The sequence below is a fragment of the Thermobia domestica genome, chromosome 6, assembly GCF_964235325.1.
Source record: "Thermobia domestica chromosome 6, izTheDome1.hap1.1, whole genome shotgun sequence".
Lineage (NCBI taxonomy): Eukaryota > Metazoa > Arthropoda > Insecta > Zygentoma > Lepismatidae > Thermobia > Thermobia domestica.
The window spans coordinates 227,614,077-227,632,498 of record NC_137459.1 but is presented as its reverse complement, the minus strand read 5'-3'; the positions used below and the strand labels follow the sequence as shown (position 1 = coordinate 227,632,498).

General features: G+C 36.5%; 1 protein-coding gene across 2 annotated transcripts in view; it reads right to left on the bottom strand.

The window, feature by feature from the left end:
• Positions 1 to 18,422, bottom strand: part of Apoltp (Apolipoprotein lipid transfer particle) — a 6,186,292-nt gene that overhangs the window by 2,597,767 nt on the left and 3,570,103 nt on the right. For both annotated transcript variants that reach the window (XM_081762641.1, XM_081762640.1), the window contains exon 35: positions 13,741 to 13,890. In XM_081762641.1, coding sequence (XP_081618767.1) covers positions 13,741 to 13,890 — 150 coding nt within the window. The remainder of the gene's footprint in view (positions 1 to 13,740; positions 13,891 to 18,422) is intronic.

Here is an 18,422-nt window from a genome sequence, read left to right as displayed (position 1 = left end):
TCCCCAAGTTCATTTGGAGCAATTTTGACGATCTTTAAGTTTAAGTTCAACTTCCAGTAGAAGTAAGATCCCCCAGCATATCTAATAAGGAGAGTCGAAAGGAGTAACATATACAATGATTCAAAACCACCGATATTAGTGTAGAGTTCGTGGTTTCGTTATCATCGAGATAAATGGCGAACGAACATGTCGGCCTGATTTTGAATTTACAAGGGCAGCATCGAAGGCATTGCTCGCACAGCGCTATGTATTTTAATGTTCCTATATAAATGAATATTCCAGCGTATTTCTGGAATGTCTGGGACAACCTTTACCAAAATTGGGGGACATATTACTTTCAATCTAAGAAGAAAATATTGTAGTAGTATCAAGTTACGGAAGTTGGGAGGTGTGACATGTAGAAATACTGTAAAACGACTGATCTTAGTGTTTTATCCATAATTTTCTCGGTCGTTGAGATGGATAGTGATGCACCCAATGGAGGTTACATCCAAATTCATCCCCATCTTCACAGGATGATGGCCTGGGAGAGATAAAAATAAAATCTGAAAAAATTACTTAAATATTTGTCGAATTCATAGTTTTCGCGGTGAGAAAGTGTTTCTAATAACTTTGGAAGCAAATTTGTACCCACTTTCAGATGGGCTTTCTAATAATATAAATTTCTTACCTTAAGAAGAAATTACCATTACAACTATGATATTAAGCCAACCTTCGCAATCGATGAAAAAATTATATGGATATATGTTTCGTCTTTTAAATGAAACAAGACATGTTAAAATAAAAGATGGGATGGGTCAATAGGTCGGTTGGTAAGTGGGTGAAATGGGTCAAGATTTGTGATTAGGTCAGTGGATCGTGGGTCAAAAGGACGTGACCTACTGCGAAACATCAGTCACCGTGACTCACACTGACCCACCAGGTTGCCCCACTTTTAGTCCAAAGATATTTCGTCCAAAGAACTATTCGTCCAGAGACGTTTAATCCAAAGACATTTGGTCCAAAGGACAATTCCTCCAAATGACAATTCTTCCAAAAGACAATTGGTCCAAAGGACATTTCGTCCAAAGGAGAATTGGTTCAAAGGATATTTCGTCCAAAACACATTTGGTCCAAAGGACATTTCGTCCAAATGGCAATTGGTCCAAAGGACATTTCGTCCAGGAATGTTTAGTTCAAAGCACATTTCGTCCAAAGAACATTTGGTCCGGTAACGCTTGGGAGTCAATGGTTTGTTTCTATTAGAAGAGTAAAAGTGATTCATATAACATTATGACTCAGTAGCTTCTTATTTCTAAAGGAGATTTGAAATAGAGATTTATTCATCAATTTTCATTTCGATAGAAAAATTAATGCTGAGATATTCAGAAAAAAGTAAACGCCTGAAAGCAAGATGGCCGAACAACAGGAGTGAGGGAAAGGTTGCAGTGTGAAGTATGTTGCTGTAATAACTGCTAACATGACATCTAAAATTTTCATGTTGTGAACCAAATAGTTCTAAAATAAGTACCGGTAACTAAAATTAATGGAGTTTATATTTCAGTAACTTAAATATTAGGTATTCAAACCCTTGTGTCAGAAAAGTGAGAAATTATGTGCCAAGTATCTTTGAAGAAATACTGAGAATAGAAAAATACACATGTGTGAAATATATTCTTAGTGTCCAAAGATAATACTCTTAAAAAGTCACATTCTTGGCTGCAACATTGTGAAAAGTGATTGACAAATATAAGATGAAAGTTGGAACATTTCGTGTAGAATATACGTATCTTTTCAGGTTAACCACAAGTCTGGTTTCTATTCGTAGACTATTGATAGCGTGTAACTTCGGCAGACGTTTCTACATAATTAGTGAGTTGTATGACAAACTAGAATTGTTAACTTGTCTTGTATTTTTATTTCAGTGTTACTCCTTATGCAAATACAGTATATACCTTTGCTTTCATATTATTTTTCTCGGTACAGCACAGTACATTTAATATATCCATTGCAAAGTCTCAAACCAAATACAAGATTCACATGTACATGCGGAGGCAATATTGTCCGCAAATGAAGACGGAGTTTGCAATTCAAACGGTTGTTTATCATTTTGGGAGGTGAATTCCTTAACCAACGAAGTTACAACTGTATTTCTGCGAAGCTAAAACCGTATATTTGTAAAATTATTAATGAAAGCAAAGAAAGGTGGCCATTTAGTTTTCAGGCATTTACGTTTTTTTCTGAATATCTCAGCATAAATTTGTTTTGTCGAAAAGAAAATTGCGGAATAAATGTCTATTTCAAAATTTCCTTTAGAAATAAGAAGCTACATAAGTAACACTTTCCAAGTGTAACACTCCAATTTTGATAAAATTTGGCAGGCAGATACTACACATAAAATAAATAAATACGTGTTTTTTATTTTCTGGGGAAAGAACGGTTTCAGAGGGCGAAATACCCACCCAAAATTTTGAAATTTGTCGCCCGAAAGGCAAGAAGAAGTGGACCAAAATGAATGAAATCGTGCATAAATATTGTAGACGAAAAATGAGGGAATACGGGTTTCGTGTTTTTCTAGAAAGAATGGTTTGGTGGGGCGCGAACCCCTCCAAACCTTTGCTCATGAAATATCAAAAGTGCTAGTAACAGTATGTCGGAAGTGCCTAAATTTACATGAAGAATTGCAACGAAACTTTGTGTATGGACAATACGCAAAAAATAAATGAACACGGGTTTTTTTTATTTTCTGCGAAAAATAGGTTATAGGGTGCAAAAACTCCCACCCAAACTTTTTGAAAGTTGACGCCTGAAAAGAAGAAACTGTTGAGCGGACCGAGGCGTTGAGTGGCGGAAGGTGTGAACCGAAGCGAATGAAATTGTATGTAGATATTGGATACGTAAAATAAGGCCTTTTCTGTTTCACAAGTGTCTCCATCTGATTTCTTCAAATTTGGCAGATCAACAACAAGCACAAACAGTATAGTGTATTTTATGGCATTTCAGGAGGCACCTTTAACCCTTACAATGATTTTCCGCATTAACAAAAACACGTGTCGATTGATTTCCCATTTACTGTTGATGTGCCAAATTTGAAGCAAAACAGATAGGGACACTTCAGAAACATGAAAGACCTTATTTTACATAGGGCCTTTAAAATGTCTTCCCGCAATTTCATTTGCTTTGGTCCAGTACTTCCTGCGCTATTACGGTAATATTTACATTTTTTTCGGAGGAGGCCTAGGCCCCAACACTGTTTTTCCGCACAAATTAAAACACGTTTCGTTTACTGTTTTGCGAATTGTCCCTATACGAGGTTTCGTTGCAATTCTCCATACTCTTTAAGAACCTCTGACGTATAATTATTTGCACTTTTGACATTTCGTAATCAACAGTTTAAAAGGTCCGTGATATACGCAACCGCTTTTTTTTTCAGGAAAATACGAAACCCAATTACCTCAATTTACGTCTATAATATCTGTTCACTGTTTCATTCAATTCTGTACATTTCTTCTTGTCTTTTAGGCCTCAAATTTCAAATTGTTGGGTGGAGGATTTTGTCCCTTACACCCGTTTTTCGTCAGAAAATAAACTCGCATTCGCTTATTTTTTGCGTATTGTCCCTGCACAATGTGTCGTTCCAATTCTTCAAGTAATTTAAGCACTTCTGACATACTGTTGTTAGCACTTTTGATATTTTACGATCAAAGTTTTGTAGGGGTCTGTGTCCTACCCAAACCTTTTTCTTTTTTTTTCAGGAAAATACGAAACCGGTATTCCCTCATTTTATGTCTACAATATCTCTGCACAATTTCGTTCACTTTGGTTCATTTCTGGTGACCTTTCAGGTTTCAAGTTTCAAACATTTGGATGGGGGTTTTTGCCCCTAAAACCGTTCTTCCGCAGAAAATAAGAAAACATATTTACTTATTTATTGCGTATTGTCCCTACTCAAAGTTTGGTTGTAATTCTTCATGGTCTTTACACACATCAGACATACAGTTATAAGTACTTTTGATAATTCGTGATCAAAGGTTTGAAGGGGGTCTGTGCCCCACGTAACCATTTATTCCAGGAAAATACGAAACACGTATTCCCTCATTTTACGTCTGCAATATCTGTGCACAATTTCGTTCACTTCGGCCCACTTCTTCTTGCCTTTCGGGCGTCAACTTTCAAAATTTTGAGTAGTTTCTTTTGCCCCCCCCCCTAAAACCACTTTTCCGCAGAAAAACACGTATTCGTTTATTTTATGTGTAGTATCTACCTGCCTATTTTTCCAAAATTGGAGTGTTACATTTGGTAGGTATTACTTGTGAGTCATAATGTTATATGCATCACTTTTACTCTTCTAATAGAAGCAAACCGTTGACCCTCAAGGGTTACCGGACCAAATGTTCTTTGGACGAAATGTGCTTTGAACTAAACATCCCTTGACGAAATGTCCCTTGGACCAATTGTGTTTTGGACGAAATGTCCTTTGGACCTAATATCTTTTGGACCAATTGTGTTTTGGAGAAATGTCCTTTGGACCAATTGTATTTCGGACCAATTGTGTTTTGGTCGAAATGTCCTTTGGTCGAAATGTCCTTTGGACGAAATGTCCTTTGGACCAATTGTCTTTTGGACGTAATGACTTTTGGAACAAATGTCTTTTGGACAAAATGTTCTTTGGACAAATTGCCCTTTGGACCAAATGTCCCTAAACCAAATGTGTTTGGACTAAATGTCTCTGGGCGAAAATTCTTAGGACGAAATATCTTTGGACGAAACCACCCCCAACCACCCACCGTCCCATTCTGTTCAGCGCATTGTAGACAGCATCTTCTGGACACTGGTGAGCTTGTCTACGTTTTACTTTCAAAATCTCCATTTTTCTTCTTTTTTTCATTTGTTTCTAATGAAAAAAGTTCAGGCATTTTTGGGTTTTGATATTTGCAATTGTAAGAGTGGCAATAGCAATAGAAGTTCTATTTTGAGATACAGCTTGTGAGCTTTTAGATGAGCTAACTGCTGAAAAAAATTTGAATCACATACAATATATGAATTATTATACCTAGTATAAAGAACTGAAAGTAACTATGTCTGCGTGATTATCACGGTCAAATTGCAAAGTCAAATGAAATGACATTTGGTATATAATCAGGCCTCAATCCTAACTGGAAAGTTATCATACGTGTATCACTTTCATTATAACACACATCCTTAGTGGGGAGTAGGTGTCCGAATTTTTGCGAAAAACTGAGTATCTTACAAGCCGTTCAACTTAGAGAGCTGAAATTCAGTATATAACTCTTTATTAAAAATAAACAGAATATGTCCTGACATTTTTAAATTGTTTTTTTATGAGCGGGGGTGTATTTTCTATATATTGGAAATTGTTAGTAGGTTGATTTGTAAAAATTATCGAAAACGATTGATATTAGTTGAGAAACTAATTGAGGAATGAAAACTACAGTCATTTGCATTTTATACCCACTGCTTTCTATTATAATAATTGTTGAAGCTGGTGTTTAATATATGAATCGTTTAGAGCGTAACGCAATCAAACCATAAAGTTGTGAGAAAAATGGACATAACATTTGTATTCCAAGCTTAATTTCATGAGCATTTTAAATTAGTAAGGCATTAATTATATGGAAAACTAGTTTTTATTTCTTTTTTTCTTACGTTGGTCTACTTTATCTTGACTTGATACTTTCAAATTTCATCCTGTTTTCTACTGAAATGTATATGTAAGCCAAGAAAGAAATAATTATATATGATAAATTTAAATTCATCTTTATTTGGAAGATGAGAAACACTTTACCATTGTATATCGTAAAGGTCAGGTCCACCGGTATTGTAACAGAGCGGTGCTTGGGAGATTGACGGTAGGAATTCAAACTCCGATAAGTGAAAATTTCACAGTCTTGATTTATTTCAAGTGTAATCTATTTAGTCAATGGAGAGAAGGTTTTCGATCATGGGTCAGAGCTGATTACGTTGGTGGGTCGGAGTTGGTCACAATGGTTCAGAGTGGTTCATAATTTGTGGTGGGTCCATTCTGTATTCTACCATTAATTTCATAATTAGCAATCACCCTGTCCTTTAGCTTAAAGACACAATCGTCGAACGTAGAATTTAATATTAGTGATGTAATAAACACATAATGGGTCGCTTCTTGTTTTACCTTGGTGCATTATACTTTTGCAATGGTAAGACAAGTGTTTACTTCTTCTGGATAGTTTCACAGTTTCACATTTGTAGAGGTGGTCACGGAGTTTTCAGTGAAGGATTTATTACCATCTTGAACGCTCGCTATTTTGCACAAGTTAACATAAAGACTTGAGATTCTTACCATTTTTTGTTAATTTTAGTAATACTTTTAAATGACATACTACTTGATTCCCCTTGCCTTTTTCAAATTTTGAGTTGCACCCCTCCTGAGACCCTCCGCGGAACCTTGGGGCAAATCTTTTTCCTCGACACGGGGTACCTTTGAAATTATAAAATACATGTTTTCCGATGTTGGCATCTGTTTCATCGTTTCAGACTTTTATTAGTGTCAACGGGCTTCATGGATACCATGCTTCTTTATTCTCTTAGTTTTAAGATACAAGCCCTCATGGCGTAAGCGTCAGTGGTCCACCGATGCGCAACTGGCGACTTTTCGCCAAAAGTTGGTGATCCCGCAGCTACGATCCGTGGTAGCCACACTTCGGTTTTGAAAATTATACCAAAAGCGGCAGAGACTCGACGAAACGCCAACGAACCACAAAATTCCTCCCCCAAAATATGTTTAATCGCCCATATGCTTGATTTGTTTATATTCAGGTGAGTGTAAAAACACTAGGGATAAAAGCAAGTATCCCAAGGTGGGCGCGAACCTTCAAACTTAAGTTTACTTGCCGCATATTCTTCTGACTTCGCCACGGAAAAGATGAAGAAAATCTCGCTTGTAGAAGGATACATTATTGAGATCTTAATTTAGCCGATCAAACAAATTCCTCTATCTCGAGTTCTGTGAGATGGTACTGTGAATCGTTTCGAGATTTATTGCTTTCTGGTGGGGTAGTATCTATGTGCAAAATTTGAGAAAATCGCCGACGCGTACCTTCGGAGCCTTTCGTCTTTAGTGCAATGTTGACCAGAGATGGTGTGGGTCAATGAAACCTGGATCCACAACATACTGACCCACAATTACTCAACACCCAACGTGACCCATTCACCCACCGTGACCCACTCTGACACATCACCAACTATAAACAACTCTGAACCATTGTGACCAAGTCCGATCCACAAAAATACATCGTCATTAAGTTTGATCCATTATCCACGCCATCCTCTCTACTGACTTAAGAGGTTATATTTGTAATAAACCATTCTTTTTCCAGTAGTTAGCTCCTCTAAAAACTCATAGCCTGCATCTCAGAAGCCAAGTAGTAAGTCCCATTGCCATTGTCACAACTGGAAATATCAAAATCCAAAAGAGCCTTGACTTCTTTCTTCATGAAATGAAACCAAATGAAGAAAAGAAGAAAAATGTAGGTCTTGAAAGTAAAACGTAGACAAACTTGCCAATGTTCAGAAAATGTTATCTAGAAGGCACTGAGCAGAATAGGTTGGTGGGTCAATGGGTCAGTGTGAGTCACAGCTATGGTGTTTCGCTGTGGGTCACGCCTTGTTGACCTACGATCTACTGACCCACACACAAATCTTGACCCATTTGACCCACCGACCAACTGAATCTCTGATTTTACATTTAGTATATCATTTAAAAGACGAAACATACATCTACACAATTTTTTCTCGATTGCGACGGCTAGCTTGATACATATACTAATTAAGATGGTAATTTCTTCTTAAGGTGAGAAATTGATACGATTAAAGAGCCCATCTTGACGTGGTTACAAACTACATTCCAAAGTTATTAGAAACGATTTCGCGACCCCAGAAAACTATTACTTCGACAAATATTTAACTAAGTTTTTACATTTTATTAATCATATCTCCAAGCCCCTCATCCTGTGAAGATGGGGATGAATTAGGATATGACGCCATTGAGTGCCTCACTACTCATCTCAACGACTCAGAAAACAATGGAAAACACTCTACAATCAGTCATTTTACACTATTTTTACATGTCATTCCGCCCAACTTCCATCCCTTCAGGTATCTGAATTCCACAATATTTTTCTTCTTAGATTGAAAGTAATATGTCTCCCATGTTAGGTAAAAGTTGCTCCAGACATTTCGGAGTTTCGCTGGAATATACACGTATACATACATCAAAACATTGAGAGCTGTGTGAGTAATGCTTTCGATGTTGCTCCTGTAAATTAAAAATCCAGGTGACATAGTCGCTCATACCAAAACGTGGCATTAAATGACATTGTGTTTGTAATAGTGTCACGAACTCAAACTATGGATTCGACACTAATCTTAGTGACTTGAGACATTTTATTTTTCATCTTTTATCGCCCGCCATAATAATGGGTTTTGAATCAATTGAATTGATTTTGAGTTTAACGTCCCGTCAGCAGTGAAGCTATATGAGACGTAGACCTACTAATTAACGCAGAATCTGAACTACATTAGCTCTCGCTGGGGGCCGAATCTGGGTCTCCCACGCCGAAAGCGTGTACGCTATACGCTTAACTACAAAGGGGCTTTACGATGAGAGTTAAATTTGGAGTTTAACGCTTTCGGAGTTGTAATTATTAATACCTGCAACAACGAGAACTATGGATTCGACATTAATATCGATCGCTTTTACTTTATATATATATATATATATATATATATATCCTCCTCCAACTCCCAAACTCCCAATAGCTTACCCCGAGATTACATTTAGGTTACATTTATATAGTGTTTAACTTTCACCATTGTTTTACGTATGGAATGATTCGTTTACGTATCTAAATATTACATTAAGTATGGAGAACAAAATAACAAACAAGCATGTGCTTACATTAATACAAAGTTTCGAAATATTGTATCATTAAGTATTTCAATCAATGTTGCTTTTTTATATATAATTGGTAACAAGTCTTATTATATTTAAAAGAAGAAAAACACATCTGCAAGATTTTTCTCGATTGCAAAGGTTGGCTTCGAGGTTAGAGCCTGGTTTACTTTTTCCCTAAGATACCCGAAGTTGGACTTAAAAAAATTTTTGCCTGGAAATAGCAATAAATAATGCGTTCAACCTTTTTGAGACAAGGTGTACATCAAACTAATTACTGTAATTGGAAAATTGTAGTTTAGAACATTTTTAGACAAAAATGAAATCTTCATAGTTTCTGGAATGTTGCATACATCGCTGTTAACCGCTACTAATCTGATGCTCATTAGAAATTTTCTCTCCGTAGACAATTTCAAATTTTAACAGTAATTGGGAATTGCAAACTTACATCTACATCTAAAGTTTGCGTAAAACATGTATATGCGTTAAGCTGTGTACTCAAATCTATGCTTTTATCTCGTTCGCAATACGAAAACGGTTCACTTCCGAATAATTCCTTAGGGTTCTCATGTACAAGGAAAATTGTCTGCATTTATACTCGCCGCGACCTTATCCTCATAGCCGAGATACGCAACTTCAATTCGGGCGACTCCGCGCATGTTACATAGTTCCTCACGTTACACACGTAAAACATTACTTAGGAGATCAATTCAAAGAGCTAATTGAGTTCAAGTATATAAAAATGTTAATATAGAAACAATATTTAAAATAAAAGGTACTAGATTTATTAGTAACGTGTTATGAAAATGACGTCATGACTCAGAATCGGAAAGAGAGAAGGAAAGAAAAGTGTGAAAAGCCGGTAGCTAAGATGCGAGTCTCTTGCAAGTGTTGCAAGATTATAAACTTGAAAAATCTTTTATCAAAAACAGAAGACCAGTAAAATTAGTTAATTGATCAATGTTAGAAATCGTCCACAATGGATAGGAAATGGCTTAATATTTTTATATAATACATAAATTAGAGTTGCTACCCCGTAAGAAACTTCTATGCTTGCTGATAAATGAAACAAAAGAAAGAACGGGACTCACATGTAACTTCTGCAATTTTTGTGCAGAGAGTAACACTGCTCTGACAAATATCGTCTTCGCGCTTGCGTTAGTGTGGGTACGTGGGTGTAGTGAAACTGAAAACATGGAGAGTGTTAAGCGCGAAATTGAAATCATGAATGAATCCGAATTATCTTCTCAGTATTATCGCAAACATGAGGAAGGGAAACCAAGCAACGTAAATTGTCAACAATGTGTACTCTCGACTAAGAGAAAAATATGCAGACAAAACTGTTGAAGAAATTGTTGATATAATTGTTGCCGGTTCGCAGCTGGTTTACTCATTGCTAACGTAGAGTTGCTGTGCTTTCAGAAAAAAAATCGTATTTCTAATTTATTATGTGGGAGGGTGGCTGCTTGTGTGTTTCTGTTTATGATTGACCTTTTCCAGGTAGATATATGCGAGTAACTTCATTTCTTATCCTTTCTTACCTTAATCAATTGAAATGAATAATGAAAATAGTTTTCATGCTCTCGAGTTTTAATTGTGAGGATTGCAAATACATCACGTGCGAATTTCCAATACATTTATTACTATTGTCGTGTCTTCATGAATTATTAAAAACCAATAGACCAAGAAACATTTTTCGTAGCGGCAGGAAAAGAACGAGAAATCACCGCTCCGGCATATCAGCTGAGACCCAGAGCAGCGCCAGTTGAAACCCTGGCGAGTGAGAACCCAACCAAAACACACACACACACACACACACACACACACATACAAAGGCTTTCCTGCGAAAAGGTTCGGACGGCAACATGTATTAATGCGCTTGTGATTCGGCTCTCAAGTTAACATTGCGTTTAGTATATCGTATTCACAGCCAAAAGTAGGTCAATACAAACACTTACTTCCTTATTTCTCACACCTTCATAGTTCATTCACACCAAAGCTCCGTAAACACTAGGGAAAGTGTATCCATTGCCAACATTAGAGTTCGTTATCGTCTGACGTTGATTTCGGTTTGTGACGTCATGCAGGCAAGCCGAAAGCTTTCTCTTAATCATTAGCACATTTACTGCGTTGAGTGAAGACGGATGTTCGTACTCTAAGTTCTGTATACAGTATAGCCTATCATGCAAAAGTATACGTCCACAATGTATTTCACATTATTACCAGTGACTTCTGCATATATTCTCACAATGTTTGAGTAATCATTACGAGGAATTAAAAAAAAATATGAATGAATAAATAAATGTTCCTTCCCTAACAATTCACTCCAGCTCACATGTTCTTCCTTCACACCATCTCCCAAGGTTTCAAAATGTTAGTGTGCAGGACTTTCACATAGGTGGGCACCGGGCTCAATTCTCAGCACAGACATGCATATTTACGACTCACAAGAATTCGTGACATCTTTCAAATTATTACCAACGACTTCTTCACATGTTCTGAATTTACAAAGTAAATGATCCAATAAAATAAAAAAGAATGAAGAAATAAATGTTACAAACCTATTCCTTCCTTCCTTCCATATCATGGAATCTCTTCCTCCTCCACTCCTGTTCCCGGGTTCGATTCCAATTGTCAATACATAAGCAGGAACCATTCTTTACAGGGGGTAAGAAATTCATGGGGAACCATTCTTTACAAGGAATATAGAGACCATTCTTTACATTGCGCTCTAAGAAATTCAATGGAGGCCATTCTGTATAAGGAATATAGGGACCACTTTTTAAAATGTGGTATAGGGACCATTATTTTATATGCTCACACAATAATAATCAAAAAAGAATGGATGGGTCCTGAGTGGGGGCCGTTTTAAAAGCGTGTATTATTCTAAATAATACGAACCAATACATAAGCAGGGACTATTCTTTACAAGGGAACAGGGACCATTTTAAAGATTCTCACAATACATAAGCAGGAACACTCTTTTCACAACCAAAGGTTCACGGAACCATTATCTTTATATGCTCACACAACAATGTTCAAAAACAATGGAGGGGGCCTGGAAGAACATTGACCATGGTCCCTACATAGGGACAATCTTCAGGGTCTATCAATTGGGCCATGCGACTGCGTGGACACAACAACCGTCAAGAGTCACAAAATGTCATTCAACCTTTCCGAAAAAAAAAAACTTTTAGAAATCATGACATACTTTCACATGTCAAAATTATCGTCATACACTTTCTCTAACGTGTCAAACATCTTAAATACATTAAACTAACGGATTCAAAACCCTTTGACAAACTGGTGACAAAATAACTACTCGCTGAATCAATGCATATGTGTTAAAGTATTATTTTCTCTATGATTAAATTAGATGATATTTTCCCTTCTTTCTAAAATAATATTACTAACATTTTTATTTACTAAGTTTACGTACTAAGAACATCATTTTCCATCCCAATATTATTATATTTCCTGCGATGTTCACCTTCATGGAAAGAAGAGGAATTATTAGAAAGATATAGCACAGTATAAAATCTGGTTTGGAGTCTATCCTAAATTGTGTCCTTGAAGATAGCAATGGTTTCAGGCATCTCTCACAGTTAATCTTGGTGGATTAGGCTTTCGAAGAGCCTTAGATTTGGCTATTCCTGCCTGCTTGGTATCATTCTACGGCTTTCAATGTCTAATAAAATCACTTCTCCAACAGAACAACAATCTCCGCTGGGATTCTGAAGTTCAGGATTGCTCGTCCACATGGTCATTGTTGGGGGGCTCCGATTTACCCGACTTCAGTTTCAGGGCTAAACAAACTACATGGGATGAACCTATCATACACTCAATTTTTTCATTTTTACTTCAGTCTTCCGACAACCTACAAGATAAGGTCAGACTGATCGCTGCATAGTCCATTGAGGCAGGTGCTTGGCTCAAATCTTTGCCCTCACGTCCTCTAGGCCTTCACCTGAATGATTAATCTTTTAGGATAGCAATTGCGTTAAGATTAGGAGCAGATATTTGCGAACCCCGTAAATGCCAAGCGTGCACAAATCCTGTTGACAAAAAGGGACTACATGGTCTCTCCTGCATAAAAAGCACAAGTAGACATCCTCGACATTGGAGCTGCAACGACACAATTGTGAGAGCACTCATCTCCGCAGGTGTACCGGCAATAAGGGAGCCAAATGGCTGTAGTAGAACAGATGGAAAAAGACCAGACGGGATGTCCTTAATTCCTTGGAAGAAATGTAAAACCTTAATTTGGGACTTCACATGCACAGCCACTTCTGTACCTTTCAAACTTCCTTTCTCTTCAATTCTGGCGGACAATGCAGCAGGTCGGAAAGAGATAGAGAAAAGAAGAAAATATAACAACCTTATGGAAAAATATCAATTCGTATTAGTTGCAGTTGAATCCGGTTGCTCGTGGGGAAGGCCTAAACTTCATAAAGGAAGTAGGAAAATGCATCACACTTATCCGGTGATGAAAGGACAACCAGCTTCCTAATCCAAAGAATACGCATGGCGGTGGACAGAGGTAATGTATCCTCAATACTAGGAACCATACCTCCCAGTAAATCACTGGAGGAGATTTTCTTACTTTAAAATACATATACTTTACAGTCTTACTTTAAAATAAAATACCTTAAAATACTTAAACGAACGAATAACGAAAATTCAAATTTTATGATAAATTTAACATTATTACATTGTACTTGTCCATTATTGGCTTCAATATTATTTAAAAATGCATAACAATATATCTATAGAAAATATTACTAACAACATGTTTCATAGTACTTTTTACTTACTTCCATCCACTCGCCTCGATGTTTCCACTTAGCATCCAGTGCAATTCCACACACTTCATCAGAAACAAGAAACATCATATTGGAAATTAATTCCTTGAAACAGTCGCATGGAGTGGTTAAATGTAGTTTGTTGGATAGATTTAAAAAGTCCTATGAAATGAAAAATAAAAATATAAGTAAGTAATTTTTAATGCGAAACATATTGCTCATATTTAAAGGTATAATTCATTAATTAAAACAGATTTTCGTAACTAGTATTATGTAATACTCTCGAATGTTCTTTATTTTCTTCTAACTCGGTTTCGCCACTGGTATTACTAGATTATCGAAGATAGTTAATATGCAGTTTATGTCAACAATACGTTTATTGAATGTATTTACTACTAACCTGAGTTCAGTTTCAGTTCTTTACTTTCGATTGAATAAGAAGCTAACAATATATTGCCACCGAGATAAATAATTTAACTTAATATTTCAATGAATTTACCATTTCTTTATCATTAAATATCCTGGCAATGATATTCCGATAATTTCCTGTTTGTACCTGTTTGCAGAGGTTTAGAAGTAATATCGCTCAACATTACTTTTAAAGTGTACCATTTAAAACGTTGCAGCATTTTAATTTTTCCTAGCATTCAAAAATAATACTACTGTCTTAGATGGTGTTTTCTTCATGTTTGTTTAAATGCATTCAATCATACGCAGCGTGCATCATTAATTTCAATAAATTTGTATTTAAAACTCCGTGTCTCTATGGCATGCTCATCTTCGCTTCGTTCACACAGTACATTGGCCACTGTAGAGAAACGACGGATCGAAGTGTGTTGGGAGAGTATGATGCTAATATCTGCAAGATCATTGGACAACGCATCGATGGTATCTATATGAATGAACCTGTTTTATGTGCAAGAGGAAAACATTGACCTATTGTGCAATTAAAGTGGCTTCAAGTATAGCAGTACAAGTTATAGAAAGATTGGATGATCACCTCAAAAATATTGGCTCGATCTCTCAGTATTTTATCTATTGTGAATATGATGGAAGACAGAGATATCACAAAGCATACTTGCTTCCAGAAACACACGGTTATTTTATGAACAAAATGACGTTTTGCTCTGCCTTAACTGACAATGATGTGATTGCCAATATAATCTGATGCGACGTGGTCTGAAGTGAGTGAACGAACACTAAATCATTGATTGTTGGAGGTACACATCTACACAATGCCGAGGACGTCTTCGGCGATATGAAAAAAGACTGTAGTGACGGCCCAAATGGAGGGACATTTGCATTCAGCAATAAATGTCGCTTTAGTTTCTGCACAATTATATATCAGAGTATCTCTTTACACGTGTATGCGAGGAGCCAAATTCAGCGTGTGTTCTCACTCGCAGAACAGTAGCTACTACTGTCATTTTGGCATGAGTGGTTATGAGCCACAAATTAAGCTTGACACCTATATTCGTTTAACAGGTTATCACTAATACATTCCTTACGAAATCGATCCTTTAAGTCAGTCAAGATTTTGGGTTGATGAGATTTTAGGTGTAACAATTTTGGTCGCAATATTTTTTCAGAATATTATGTCACCCAATCTTCCACCAGGGTTACCGGTCTCCTATCCTTATACGGCAAAAATGCATGCTGCGGTTTTATGTCTTCTACCATACCATCCTAATGTTTTGCATCCTAAGCTGTATCGTACATATGTGACATACGGTGGAATGGCGAATGACTCTTGCCGGACTTTGATAATATCTGTCACTCAGCTACTAAATAATCTACAACATGCGGTATAAACCAAGCCTTAAAAATATTGCGTACGACCTCCTATTTGTCCAAATAGCATTTTGTATGAAGACTTGGGGTGATTTTTAAACGCACATAATTTTACAATTTGGACGCACATACAAAATATGACACATAATTTTGAGTTCCTCGTGACTCAGCGGTTAGCGTACGTGCCTCTAATGTGAGAAATCTGGGTTCGATTCCCGGTGGGAATTTATTTGGTTCGGAAACTACGTTAAACTGTAGATCCATGTTTTATATAGCCTCACTGGTAAAAGGGACACTAAACTCAAAGTCAAATCTAATCTAATCTAATATGAGTTATAGGCTAAATTCATTAATCTCTTCTGGTTGTTCTGGTATTCACTTCTACCAGTGTACTTTTGCCTGCTTATTTGTCAATAATAACAAATAAATCTACGAATATTATATTCATAAAACTCATGCTTACACATATTCATAGTACTTTTATTGAATTATCACAAAGCAAGAGTAAAAAAAATGTTTTTCGCTAAAGCAGGTGTCCTTTATATATTTTTACCTGCTGAATTCGCAAATGACACTCAAAACATCCTATCACCCACTGTTTTGGTACAAATCGCATACTTAGCCAATATTGATTCATATTGAAATATTACATATTCATATATATATATATATATATATATATATATATATATATATATATATATATATATATATATATATATATATATATATATAGTGCAACATTTGTGTACTACGATACATTCTACTGAAATTTTCTATATACTACATTTTCTTAGTTGTACGTATTTTCTGATCGCTCACGGCTTTCAACCATTTCCGTATGGATATCTCTTTTGCACCTTCTCATTGTACCAACAACTGCTGTTATGGTACAACTGCGATACAACTCTCGGCAAGCCCAGTGCTTCTGAAATAAATCTTCATGGTTATACTTCCACGCTTACCTAACCATTGCTTTACAAGTCATTTCACCAGGTCTTTTACATTGCCTCGTCCATGCCCTACGTGCTGACAAACATATTTTGTTTCTGAATGATTATGATTTTCAGTATTGCACACTCAGTAAATTTTTATACCGTATTTTCCGGTCATACTTAGAATGTAAACATACAAAAAATCTTCCACATGTAGGTTCCAGTTACCGATACATAGGTTACAAATTTCCAGATCTGTACAAGTCAAGGAAATTCAGAACGAATATTTCCCAGAGTTCACGGAATGCTGATATCTTGTCTGTCTCTAGTTTCTCTTAACTAGTTTGAATATTATGAAATCAACAAAAGCTAAGGAGACAGTTGAAACGATTCAGCGACGTCGTTGCTTGGAATACTGGATATCCGTTTTCACTTGGCCACAATTCATTCAAACCTTCTTCTGCCGATTTTGGCAATAGGGACAAAATAATGAAGTCTATGAACGCATATATTTAAGTTTCGTCGTTTTCTGAGTTTTACTCCTTTACTTTATCAGCATTGATTCGAGCTTCTGTTTCCTGCACAATTAGATTTGCTGATTCTGGAGTTTGAAAGCTTGTAAGGCACGTAGTTCATTCTGAATACCTAATTCCGCTGGTTCGAATTCCTTGACGACATCTTCTGCGAATGTCTGATGTTCTGGCGGGTCCTGTGCACTTGATTTTCTTCCACGTGGAGCTGTAAATTCTGTAGTATTTGTTCCGTGCTCTGTTGACATGTCCAAAATTCGGCTAGAACGCTGCGGAGGGTCATAACCTGAAAACAGGTCCACGTCACCTTTATTGGAGCTACCGGTAGTTTAGTCTCCTTTCCCTTCCCCACACAATTCACGATCATACTCGTAATGGCTGTCGTCCGATTCAACCTCAGTTGTTTCGCTATTAGCTACTTTTACTTCTAACATCCGCAGAACGCTTTCTTTAGGCAGTCCTAGACAAGACACTGCAACTAAATAACAGAACTATCTCAACGTAATTTTGACCTGAAACGCACCGTTTTCTGTATATTTGAGTAGTAATATACTCTGGCAACTTTAAAATACAAATAAAATTGAAAAATTTCCTCACAAATATTATACAGGGAGTACATTTTTTTTTAAAGAGAATTTATTTGTTTCAAACATATGTGTATAGTGACATCCAGTAAGATATCCAATTGTGATAGAATAATAACACAAAGATCGTGCTGCCATCTTCTGATAATTTTTAAAACATCACAACTCACTTGTCAGAGGAATAAATATTTACTTTTATTTATATTGTCGTTGTTAGGAATTACCAATTAGCAAGCTTAATTTATCTATCTCCGAATTTGGAAGCATGAGAAACCATGGGATCCGTACGGACCCCAGGTGTGCTAAAGACGTTTTGGTTCTTAAATATTCTTATAATTTCTAAATACAAAAGCGTACAACAATTAATTGTTATGAATGAATTGAGAGCATCTTAAAAAGAGATGTCCTAAATCGTGGATAATAATATAAACAAACAGATAAAATATATGAATATAATGAAGCCTGGGGTCTGCACGGACCCCAGGTTGGCGTGATAAGATTAAATTGTCTCATTTTAGCGATGCGACACGAAGACTGTGTCACGTCTCGTGGCTATCCCAGTGTCGTCTCGTGTTTCCGAAACGAGACAAATTGTTATCTAGCCTCCTTTCGTCTAATTTTCTTTCGTAAACCTCATAATAATAGAAGTAAAATTGGAAGCCATGCGACTTCGAAATGAAACGCAGTTTACAAGTTAGGATTGATAATCGGACAAGAGAGGGCTATGGAATGCTTTCGAGACATTTAAAACGCGATGAGTCCAGACAAGGACATGTCACGTCTTGTCCAGGAAAACGAGACGAGACAGACGCTTTGTCTCGTCACGTCCCGGATTTAACAAACATATATTGTCT